The sequence below is a fragment of the Nanorana parkeri genome, unplaced genomic scaffold, assembly GCF_000935625.1.
Source record: "Nanorana parkeri isolate BGI_ZX_2015 unplaced genomic scaffold, ASM93562v1 scaffold16, whole genome shotgun sequence".
NCBI classification, from domain to species: Eukaryota; Metazoa; Chordata; class Amphibia; order Anura; family Dicroglossidae; genus Nanorana; species Nanorana parkeri.
This window is the reverse complement of record NW_017306284.1, coordinates 3,412,839-3,425,717: the sequence shown is the minus strand read 5'-3', so window position 1 is coordinate 3,425,717 and position 12,879 is coordinate 3,412,839. Positions and strand designations below refer to the sequence as shown.

Here is a 12,879-nt window from a genome sequence, read left to right as displayed (position 1 = left end):
GCATTGCTTATAGCTCCCTCTTATGTCCTGTGCTTGGACTGGAATGACATCACATTCTGGCTCCTGGCACCTCTGCAGGTGCACATGGGAGCTGTACAAACAATGCACATATGGATGGAGCTCCATCACAGCACAGCAGCCCACACTGCCGTTCCAAAAGTGGAAATACACTTTAAGTATGCAAGAATGAGATGATGACCATCTCATGTCTATGGTATCTTTAATCCAGCTACTTCAGAACTGTAACAAAGATAGATTCAGAGAGACAAACCAGCTTCTCCTATAGATTTTTCTTTATCCTGCTCTAGAAGGGGAAGCTGGTCGGCCACTGCTGGAATCCCAGCCAGGTCTTTCAGTCATTATATGATTAGAGAGGAGTAGACTGATTAGGCATTGTCTGCGAATTTAAAGGATCAAGTGTACTTCCAGGTTAAATGGGATTCCCAGAACCATCTGAATATGTATGAGTTAATCTTCACACTCCTCAGCGAATTATACACTGACCTTACACTCACATATTCATGAACATCAGCCTGCCATTTTAACCTAGAAAGTATCATAGCTGCACGGTTCACCTGCCATTTCACAAAATTCACCTGAAAACGTTCATCTCTGATACAATAATACGACCAAAAAAATCCAATACCAAGTAGTTGTTAAAACTCTGACATCATTTTAAAAATGTGTGTGCACACGTTATTCTCAGCATAGACAGAACAACACATAGAGAATGTAAAAAGAGCGATGAGTTAATGTATGTAGGTACAATTCCACACCTGGAAATAGAACCCGCTGAGAGGCTTACCTTTCTCACTCACACTTTCACTCTCAATCTCAACATCGTCACAACTCGTGTACTCCGGTGTTGATGCCAGCTCTTCTTCTGAGCTGCTCAACGAGATCTGACGCGTTTTACCTCCCTTTTTCGTTTTATGAGGCTTGGGCGGTGGGGGCCGGACGGATTCAGACTGGTCTGAACTAAGCGAGTCATTCCTAAGCATGGTTTCCATTTTTTCTCTTTTGGTTTTCCTCACCGCAGAACTTGGATCCAAGTGGTGCTGTTTACATAAAGAATCAGTGCGCCTCAGCTCTGGCCTATCGTTAGGAATGGGACTCCTCCTAGGAGTTGGGGGACTATGATTTGAGTTCCTTTGTCGACCAGGACTTGGCCCCTGCACATCTCTAGTTCTTTCTATAGAATAAGAGCGTTGACTCTCCATGGCCGCCCTACGTTCAGATGCAGACCTTTGCCGTGACGGTCTGTCTAGCCTCAGCATTGACATCCGAGACTCTTCTAGCTCTGTGTGAGCTAGAGAAACGTCACTATGTCTCCTTTCATGTCGCGCCCGTGAAACCTCCGCATGGATGCGCATCTGTTCTTCGTAAGGTTGAGGTTTTACCGGATATCGAGCCAAATTGGGGTCACTCCTATACCTTGCTTGATACTCTTCCTCCCGCCTTTGTTTTTCATATTCATCCCTGTCCTGAATGTCCTCCTCATCTACCGAATACTCATTAGAACGCCTCCGACTTCTCCGGTAATCACTGTGCTCAGGTTCATCATACATCTGAGGCCCTCGCGGCGATCGCCGGTCAGAGAAATCTGATGGTGATCTAGGCATTGCGCTGTCTGATGTAACATACTGTGAATGTTCCCCTATATCGTCCGGAGAGTCGTATCTTCGATTCTGGTCTCTGGATATGGATGGACTTCTTTTCCTGTAACATCAAACAGAACTGTAGTTACTCTTTGCAGACAATGTGATCTTATATATGCACTATTAGTTGACATATTATGGGCAAATAAAGACCATTTAAAGGTTACAGCCCTGTTTTTCCACATTTTAATTAAAGTGTATCTAAACCCAGGAACAAAAATAAAGATGTAATGACTGGTAAGCTGGTAAGCAGCCCTAATAACATTGCTTGAGATTTCAGTGCAACAGAGGTAGAATGCACAAGAAGTTACAGGCTCACTAGCTTTCTGAACACAGGATCAACAGATATATTTTTGCACTTACTGAACAGATATAAGAAAATGTTTTCAATGGTTAAAAGAGAACTATGGGGTAACCTTTTTATCCCATAGTTTTTTTAAGGGTTACAGGAGACAATATGCTAACGTCCTCCCGTGACCCAAAGCTCAGTATATAGCGAGCTATTGCTCACTATATACCGAGATCACCGCAGCCGAGATGGATCCTGACAATGCTGTTGAGATCCACCCAGCTGCATGAGTGACAGCGGGCTCTGCCAATCTAGAGGCAGAGCCAGCTGTGCCTGCCTCCTCCCCGTCCGTTTCTCCACTCAGTGCTGGAGGATCGGAGCGGGGGGGGGGGGAAATCCCTGTGGGGATCGGTGACTGACAGTCACCGCTCTCTGCAGGGACATGATCAGAAAGTGAGCGAGCGACGGTATAAGTTCGCTCACTTCCCGAACTATGAGGTCAAGTGAAAATCACTCACATCATAGTTCACCTTTAAGTTAACAGACCAAAAGAGAGCAAATCCAAGTTAATTGTTAGGGTTTACATGCACTTTAAGCTGAACCTTTCTTAAAAGATCAAGTCATTCCTCAAGTAACCTCAAATACACTGCCATCAACATCTAAAGAACAAGAATTTTCACTGGTGCAAAAGGAATAGCCGTTTCATAACAGAATGGGGCAACATCTGCTCTGCCTCTGGTGTAGTTCCCAGTAAAATTCTAATCTTTGTCTATGTATGACATTTAGAATTACCCACCGGCCCATAACAAAAGGCAACATTTCAGGCATTATCCTCCCTTATCAGTCTAAGTTGGAACAATCATCTTTATTGCAGATTTCTTTGCTCCGACTGCTGAGGCTCTGATTCCAGCTTATTGAGTGAAATGTGTTGTAGCTTGCTGTAATCTATCACAAAGCCTCAGGATTAGAGGGAAGTGCAATAATGCCTTGCTGAAGAAGTTTCATCATTTGTCAAGTTGGTAGTGGAATGGAACACAGCTCCTAGGACAAACTCCATCTCCTTTATCATTAGTTGAGAGAGCAATAATATCTACGGATATTACAAGTACGTTATAGTTCAGCTGTGAACTGACTGATATTGGGTTGTGTTTGTAATGCTCAGAGAGCAAACTGTGTTGTAAGGTCAGATGTCAATGTAGAGAAATCCTTAACCCTAAAATAGTCTTTCTCAAAGTGTGAGAATTCTTAGCAGGTGATTAACTGCAAAGCTCAGGATTAATGTGTGAACACTGAGTATTCTTTCAGTACACGCTAGCATTGTAGTGAAGGGTGCTCCTGCCTCTGGGAGTACACAATAGGCAATTACCCTGAACCAAAATTGGCAGTATGATGGACATGTACGTTGTAAGCAACTTCTAAATTCTTTAAGTATGCTGTGGTGAGTCCCTTACTGGAGCCAGGAGTTGTTCTTTGGGCAATGTCCAATCAGCAGCGAGAGCTGCATGGTCAGGGAACTGGCCATAATCATTCTCTTTTAGGTTTCATTTACACCTACCATATTAGGTACATTTAGGAATTCCTGTATCAGGAACTTGTGAATTCCTGCAGCAGGAATCCAACATATGTCATTTAGAAGAAGCAGCTGTCATCCATTCAAGTTAAAGGAGAACTATGAGGTGAGTGATATACACTTCACACTCAATAAACTCATTGTTAGAGCTGACTTGTGACATTGAAACTGTCACATGTCGGCTCTATAGTTCGGGAAGTGAGCGAAACACATACAGTCGCTCGCTCACTTACAAATCATCTCCCTGCAGAGAGCAGTGACTGTCGGTCACCACTCCCCGCAGGGATTCCCCCCTCTCCGATACTTCAGTGCTGACTGTGGGAACGGACTAGGTAGGGGGCGGGCACAGCTGGCTATGCCTCTAGATAAGCAGAGCCCGCTGTCAATCAGCCAGCTGGGTGGTTCTCCACAGTATTGTCGGGATCCGTCCCGGCTGCGGCTCTCTCAGTATATAGAGGGCAACAGTTCGCTATATACTGAGCTTTGGGTCACGAGATGATGTTAATATACAGGGTCCTCCCGTGACCCTAAAGAGAAATATGGGATAAAAAGGTTGCCCTATAGTTCTCTTTTAATGATTGGGTGACAGCGGCTGCATTGAAAGTGGCAGTGTGCTGGCACTCCGCATGTAATCCTTTTTGGTACGATTACATGCGGTTATGAAGAGATCACTACTCCTGGATGGACGATCGATGTGTCTGAGGCTTCAAAAAGGGACTCATCGCAGGAAGGCTAAAGAATGAATAATTTTATGAGATACTTATCACATTGCAATTAAAGTAGACATATGGTCAAAGGCAAAAAAGTGACATTGGTGTGAGGTAACACATATCTGTAGGTGCTACACAATATTTAGCATGCATGCACTTAGCAGGAAAAAATATACCTGATGTGAGCTCCACTTAAAATAACCTTAGGTGTAATAAAGGGAAATTCCAACTTTTCAAAAAGATACATATATATATTAAATGCAAAAAGAAAAAATGTGCAATTATTGTTTTTGTGCACTGGAACCGGTAAAACATTACAACCACAATTAGTGGATAGCAGGTGCAATGCTCTCGCTCCTGCAGACACTTTCTCCCCTCCATGTCCGTTCGAAGGTATGGACATTCCGTAACACGGAAAGCAGGAAAAATGAATGAACTACAAGAGCGGTGACTTGTATTCCTTTAAGAATTACACATCCATCTGCTACGTTGCCTGATGGGCTGACTTGTAGTTTTTCCATTCACAGATCCCGTGAAAGTATCTATGAATGGATGATGCGGTTGTGTGGGAGGAGCCATGCACAACGGTTCCATAATACAAATTGAACACAAGCATGCAAGGAGAGTAACCCTGTGGTTCAGGTAAATTGTATGATGACTATCTTTTATGTTACATCATAAATTTGGGTGTAACATGAAACATGGTCAGAAAGTTCGCCTTCAACAGGAATGTAATGTACTATAAAGCAGGAAATAGAATTGTATCACGCAAGAAGTAACTTCTAAGGTAAGGACATTTGCAGGAACATAGAATGTTAAGGGAAAGAACGTCAAGGAAAACAATGGTGTCTATATTAAAATCTGATGTAGGCATATAACAAATTAAAAAGCAACAATGTCATCAGGAAATGAAGCAACAACCAAATAAGTTTAACTAAATAGAATATAAAATGACAAAAAAGTCTAAATAATGGCACATTTAATGTGCAGAAAAGTCCATTTCCGCAGAGAAACAGACCTATACTATAAACTGCACAGATTTCTGCTTGCCAGTTATATGATCCCCAGATTAGTCTTAATCCTTCAGTAGTATACATGATGAAAACTATTTTTAGTGTCAGATGTTATTAGAATATCTATATAAACCCAAAGGTTGCAGTCACTCATTTGAAGAGGACCTATACCCCTGGAAACTGAAAATAAGAACAGCAAATCGCAAAGACAAATGTCTCCTTTGTGCTAAAGTCCTTCCTATTCTAAACCCTCCCTGGCCCAGGTCACAGGACCAATTTCTGAGAGTCCCCCAAAAAAGCTAATGAATCTCACTTTCTGGCGGAGTTGGCCAATCAGATGCTTTAACTCCAAGAACATATAAAAGAAAATCTCCTTTTTGGAGGAAAAAAAATCTCCTTTTTGTGATCTCCATTTGGGGAAAGTTATTTTCTGTGATATAAAAGAAAATCAATGCATTTTTGTATCTATTCAAAAAATCATTCATGCGTACAAATATCTTCTTTTTTTAAAAAAAAATCTTGGATAGAGTGTTGAGCCATCGGGACCCCTGTATGTTCTTTATTGCTCCCTCTGTTTTTTGTTGGGATCATTGTCAAACAGGTCACAGCTCCGGGCAACAAGCAGGCAACAGGGCTCCGGACAAAAAGCAGGGAACAGGGCTCCGGACAACAAGCAGGGAACAGGGCTCCGGACAACAAGCAGGGAATAGGGATTCATAGCAAATGGCAACAGGCTACTTTGGCAATATCCAGACTGCAGGGAGGGATTAAATACCCTCCCGGGTAGTGATTAAGCTGGGAAACGGCCACAGGTGAGGACTGAACATGCAGGTTCCAGCACCACCCAGTGGTGGTCTGGTACCTGACATCTCCTGTCTGCCTTGAAACACCTGTAGGTGAGCGCAGGAACTGCAGGACCTGGTTCCTGCGCCACCTGGAGGTGCTATGGTCCCTGACAATGACCAAAAAAATGGGCAGAGGATTGTAATCAACAGTCCACCGTGTACCAAAAACAAATGTGCAATAAGAATAAACAGCAGCATTTGCATCCATTCTCCCACATTCTAGAATATAAGATTCTTTATAAAATTAGAGATGACTATTGAGTGAGTTCTATGTTACACAGCAGTCCTGTAAGTGAATGGTTACCTAGTGGATTTTCAAAGCATGGTATTGCTTGCAGCAGGTGGGTGGAACTGGCAGCTCACCTAAGAAATCCCACTTTCTGAACCCCTAGAGATATGGAAAGTATGGAAGGGTGCTATGGGTGGACTCAAATAACAATCACCTACCTAGAACTATCCTGTTACAATAGCCCTTATCTGAAACTTTATTCAGTGTCTTCCGTGTGAATTAATTTATCAATAAGATAAAAAGTTAGAAATTCTGCTGTAATCATTCATAGACAGTATTCTTCCCATGAGCTTGAATTGAAAACCTTGAGATGTCAAGAATGAGCTATGAATTGACAGCTGATGCCCTGCCTGTCAGTAAGAATTGATTAAAATGAAAGGACGGTACTTTAAAGATTGTGATCTATGAATGTAACAATGGTCCAGGCTAATCCAGGGTTCAGGATAGGAGAAGAAATGGAGAACAAAATTAAAATAAAGCATGTGACTGATACTTGACTCATACCTTTGTACTAATACTGTTTTCTATCTATCTATGTATCTATCTATCTATGTATCTATCTATCTATGTATCTATCTATCTATGTATCTATCTATGTATCTATCTATCTATCTATCTATCTATCTATCTATCTATCTATCTATCTATCTATGTATCTATCTATCTATCTATCTATCTATCTATCTATCTATCTATCTATCTATCTATCTATCTATCTATCTATGTATCTATCTATCTATCTATCTATCTATCTATCTATCTATCTATCTATCTATCTATCTATCTATCTATCTATCTCCTGACTACTAATATCTATCTATCTATCTATCTATCTATCTATCTATCTATCTATCTATCTATCTATCTATCTATCTATCTATCTATCTATCTATCTATCTATCTAATGTCTCCTGTCTACCAAAAAGTAGTACCTGAAATACTTTTTTTATTTACATGTGACATTTTTATATGGTTGCTACTCCATATTTTCAAGATTCCGTCTCAAACACAAATTGGTACCACCACCCTTGATAAACATCTGCAGAAATAGAAGGCATGCCACTTGTTTTCATCCACTCTCAAGGCCCATTCACACCATGGCATTGTGGTAATTGTATGATACTGTGTGATTAATACACGCTATCACACAGCACACCTACCATGCACTAGCTGCAATGCATTGCCATTTATTTGAATAGCACCCCAACATACCTCCCATATCAAAGAAGAGCAGCAGTCCACGGTGAGAAGAGCCCCGCAATTCAGGTAAGTGGGGGTGCGGGATGGTGATATGACCATTTTCATATTACACCTTGAACATGACATGGGTGTAACATAAAACAATTGTCTAAAAGGTAAACATTTAAAGGGAACAAATCGACAATTGTTTTTTGACCATAGTGAGCAGAAAAATTCAAGGCGAAGGAAGGAAAATGTTTCTAATTTCTTATCTGAACGAACAATGATCTAACTATAAATGTATTTCCCAGCTGGGAAAAAATAATACTACAGGAGTATGAGGGAGTGGCTAGTTAGGTCACTAAACATTCTATCACTTCCTTGCATCCCAAAATCGAATGTTAAAATTCACAACATTAGCATAGCAATCCAACAAAATTGTTCAGGACTTTAAAACAAAATTTGGTGGTATCCAATGTTCTGACCAACAATCTTACTGACTTTCTGTAGGAACCTTCTAATGAAAATCTACAAGTGTATGGCCAGCTTAGGGGCAAGCTGAGAGACCTTAATGATTTAACAAAAACACCTCCGAACCGTAAAAACAAGCAATTCATATTTAACTGATTAGCTCTAAAATGGCATCCTACACACACAGCTCTTGTTGGTTATTCTGGAGATAAAGAACAATAGAAAAATTGTGTTTGCTGGATTTTCACGGATATTTGGTTTTGCCGTCGCAATAATTAAAGTGGAAACGTATGGCTAGCTGTAGAAGAAGCAGCTTTGTTCTTAGCACTGCACTTTGATAGGTAATCCTTCAGGCTCTCCATTAATTTGGAGTCATTATTCAGTGGTGTCAGCAGCTTCTTAAGTAATGTTTCTGTGAAACACCCGACACATTCTACTCAGCAAGGGCTTTTCACAATTCAGCTTATAAAGTTTACTGAAGCATGAGAGTGATTCTGCACATTTTCATTTACCTCGCTGTGGCCCTCAGAAAAACAGCGCAGCGTGTCACGAGAAACGGACAAAATGACAGGGGGACGCTGACATTTTCCATACAACACATGAACGGGTGCAAAGAAAGAAAATAAAAATCAAGCCTGACAATGGAGAAGTTATCTTGTTAGAGAATTTAAAGTGTGTCTCCACTTATTCAGAAAAGGAGTGTTATAAACACAATTGGGGTAAGAATAATAAATTCATTTTTTTTATGTCTACTAGATTGTTGCTCTGTGGCTAATTTCCCTTATACGGTAAAAGAGAGCTATGATCTTTGTGTTATATTTTAGACATGCATGCTATAGTGGAATTACACCCCCCTATCCCTTACAGCCAAGGAAGGCACCATCTTGGCCTCTATTTGGATTGCAGTTGCCACGGTGCTGCACATGTCATTAGCTATGACACCAGTCATTTCAGGGCTTGAAAGTTCAGTTGGGAGTTGAAATAAGCACACTGGCAACCTTGACAGTTGGCACCCCTTGAAAGTTACAGTTTTGGGTGACATTAAAGCAGAACTATGGGGTAAGCGTTTTTCCCCATAGCTCTCCTAAGGGTCAAGGTCAAGCTCAGTATACTGAGACCACCGCAGCCAGGACGGATCCCGACATTACTGTCGAGATCCACCCAGCTGCGTGATTGACAGCTGGCTCTGCCTATCTAGAGGCAGAGCCAGCTGTACCCTCCCCCGGCACTGGAGGATCGGAGCAGGGAGGAGGGAATCCCTGCAGGGAGCCGTGACTGGCAGTCACGGCTGTCTGCAGGGACATGTTCAAGAAGTAAGCGAGCGACGGTATGTGTTCGCTCACTTCCCGATCTATTGAGCCGACGTGTGACAGTTTCATTGTCACACGTCGGCTCAAACTATGAGGTTGAGTGAAAATCACTCACCTCATAGTTCTCCTTTAAATTGGTGGGTCTGGTTCTGCTTTAAAAAGAGATCTTCTTAAAAGGTATATATGGTCAAAAACTAAATATATGTATTTTCTATATGTAAGTATAAGAAGCAGAGTCTGGCTATGAAGCGCATAAAAAATACCCTATTTCCCCCGCGTAGAGAATACCCTACTTCCCCTACATAGAGAATACCCTAAGTCCCTTGCGGAAAGAATACCCTACTTCCCCCGCATAGAGAATACCATACTTCCCCTACGTAGAGAATACCTTTCTTCCCTCGTGTAGAGAATACCATACTTCCACCACATAGACAATATCCTACTCCACTACCTGCTGCACAGAGTATATAATACACTCAGTATGTGTCTGATTTAAGCTATGGTATGGGCTTGATATGTCCATGAATCTGTGCTGATTATTGTATATTGCATATACTGCTTTTTCTTTATTTATGATGTGTTTTGTATAGTCTTTTAGAAACCTCAGTTCCTCTCCTGAAGAAGCAGCATCTGGCTGTGAAACACATACAGAATACCCTACTTCACTGCGTGCTGCACAGAATCTGTAATATGTGTCTGATATGTCTGCTATGATATAATGAACTTGATATGATCAGGTAAATAGATGAATACAGTGGCGTAACAATCGCCATAGCGACCCAGGCGGCCGCTATGGGGCCCGGGCATGTGGGGGTGCTCACTGTCACAGACACAGCTCAGCAGCGGCCACGGCGCATTTCCCCTCATAGCCGCTGCGGAGCTGTGTCAGAGACAGCCAGCCGCTGCGGCAGATGAGGGTGGTGTTCGGAATGGAGGAGGCGGGGCTAAGAGATCTCAGACCCTGCAGAGCCCACTACAGAGAGTCTATGGTGGGCTCTGCAGGGTCACTCTCCGCTGGGGCTCTGCAAGTGGCATAACTAGCAATCACGGGGCCCCATGCAAAATTTTGCTATGGGGGTCTGTAATTTCTAGTTACGCCCCTGGATGAATATGTATATTGTATGGCAATTGTGCTTTGGATGTTAAGTAGGTAGTGCAGTAGGGGAATTACCAAATAGGCCTTAGATGCTGCTAATCACTGATCAGTGTGGCATGCTTTTTGTACATACATGTAAATGTAAAAAATTTTTAACTATTATTAATATATATTTTTTACTTATATTTGTTCATATTGCATCCTTGGGTACCCTAAAAGTCCACTCTTTGCATGTGTAAATGTTTGGTATTTCACTGCAGAATGAACAATGTTGCCACCCTGTTACAGAAAGTGGAAAAATAATAGATCTACTGGCAGGATCAACAGGTAATAAAACTATGGGGGAACTCAGAGAAACAAGAACTGCTGTGTTAATGCTTCTGACAGACTGCATCATACACTGTATGAGCTTTTTTTACTCTGCCCATTTTTTCATGGGTTAAAGAAAATGAAACTTAACCTTACAGTGGGCCTACCCCCGCACTGCAAGGGTTAAGTGCTTGTTTTGCCTAGGGAGCTTTTTCTTACCTGATCCTCAGCACTGCGGTGGTCAGCGGACCTGAATTAGAAGTCATGACATCAGCAGCCCTTAGACCACCAGAGTCCAGGGGAGAAGAGGATGCATGGACAGCTCTAGCAGCCTGGAGGAAGCCGGTGGGACCAAGGATCAGATAAGTGAATCTGCCCCCTAGACAAAATAAGCACTTAAAGGAGAACTATAAGGTGAGTGATTTTCCCTCATCCTCATAGTTAGAGCCGACCTGTGACAATGAAACTGTCACAGGTCTATTGAGGGGGAAGTGAGCTGACACATACCGTCGCTCGCGCACTTCCCGATCATCTCCCTGCAGAGAGTGGTGAATGTCAGTCACGGCTCCCTGCAGGGATTCCCCCCTCCCTGCTGCGATCCTCCAGCGGCGGGGGCGGGTACAGCTGGCTCTGCCTCTAGATAGGCAGAGCCAGCTGTCATTCACGCAGCTGGGTGGATCTCGAAAGTAATGTTGGGATCCCCCCCGCCCCTCTCTGATCCTCCAGCGCTGACTGGAGGAACAGACAGGGGTGGGGCGGGCACAACTGGCTCTTCCTCTAGAGCCCGCTGTCAATCAGCCAGCTGGGTGGATCTCAACAGTATTGTCAGGATCCGTCCCGGCTGTGGCACTCTCAATATATCGTGGGCAAATGCTCGCTATATACTGAGCTTTGGGTCACGGGAGGAGGTTAGTATGTCCTCCCGTGACCCTAAAGAAAACAATGGGATAAATTAGTTATCTTTTAACCCTTGGTTAGGGGTAGCCCCACTGCATGGGTTTTTGATTGTCCTTCTTAAAATATAACAAGGTATGCCCTATATAACAGAACACCCTTAGTGAACAAGTGAATGAAAAGAAGGGAGGTTGGCCATTACCAGTAATATATAGAGTTGAGTTGCACACAGGCCTAAACACACAAGAAGTGTCTTCTTTAACCCGGAATTTAGAAGGATTCTATAGTATCATTCTTTGACATTCACACTCGCAGAATACCCTTGTGTGTAATTTGAGTAACTGCAGTAATAAAACTATTCTTCTGTCACAAAGCCATATGTTTTATTTACTGCTTTCTATAGCACAAAATAAAACATGTTTAGAACCGAGAGGAAAGGCAAAAATGCTACTTCATAAGAGGAGACCCGCAGAGTATCGCAGACGCGCTGGGGCTCATTTAGCAACATAAATGAACAGCAAATTTATGGGGATGTCCAGAAGAACCCGAGAGCAGCCAACAATTTTCCAGTGCCAGTTAGAAAATGAAAGGTAATATCAGGGCGCTTGCAATGGGCACAGCTTTTCCTTTGCAGCAGGTTTTTGGTCGTAGTTACCAATGAAGAGATGGAAGCATTGGATAGGTCACAATAAAGCTTTTAAAGGAACAGTTCAGCCAAACCAGAATATGCAGCATGGAAATATATACAGGAGACACAGTCTTTCCATCTGGAGTTATTATTTTTACTAACCTAATTTTTACTAACCTAATTTACTGTAGGTGAGACCTTTAAAGTAGATTTTTCACAAAGCTGAGAAAGTCAAACTGATGATACATCAGAGATTATCTTCACTGAAAACAGCATGTGAAAACTGGTATCTGACACCTCTGGGTGTATGGGTAGCATGTCCTCTCACTAGATGGTGTTGTTGCTGCCGCTGACCTCAGTGTCACTACAGAACACACTCTCACTTTACATCTCCCTCACCCCAAACTCATTAGAGCTGCAACAGTTAATCGATTTAGTCGATTAAAATCGACGATTGAAAACGTTGGCAATGTTTTCGATCGTCGATTCGTCGGCTATCGATTGATTTGCCTGTTTGGGGCTGTTCCGGGCTCCACATGCGGCCTGAGCCACACGTCACACGCTGCTCCCGCTGCGGCCGCCGTGCCCACGGCACAGGCCGCGTAAGCCACGCCCACC

The 12,879-nt window shown here is 42.6% G+C and overlaps 1 protein-coding gene across 1 annotated transcript in view; it reads right to left on the bottom strand.

Annotated features, from left to right (window-relative positions):
* Positions 1–12,879, bottom strand: part of RIMS2 (regulating synaptic membrane exocytosis 2) — a 532,133-nt gene that overhangs the window by 288,102 nt on the left and 231,152 nt on the right. The window contains exon 6 of the mRNA XM_018559015.1: positions 806–1,719. Within this exon, the coding sequence (XP_018414517.1) occupies positions 806–1,719 (914 nt within the window). The remainder of the gene's footprint in view (positions 1–805; positions 1,720–12,879) is intronic.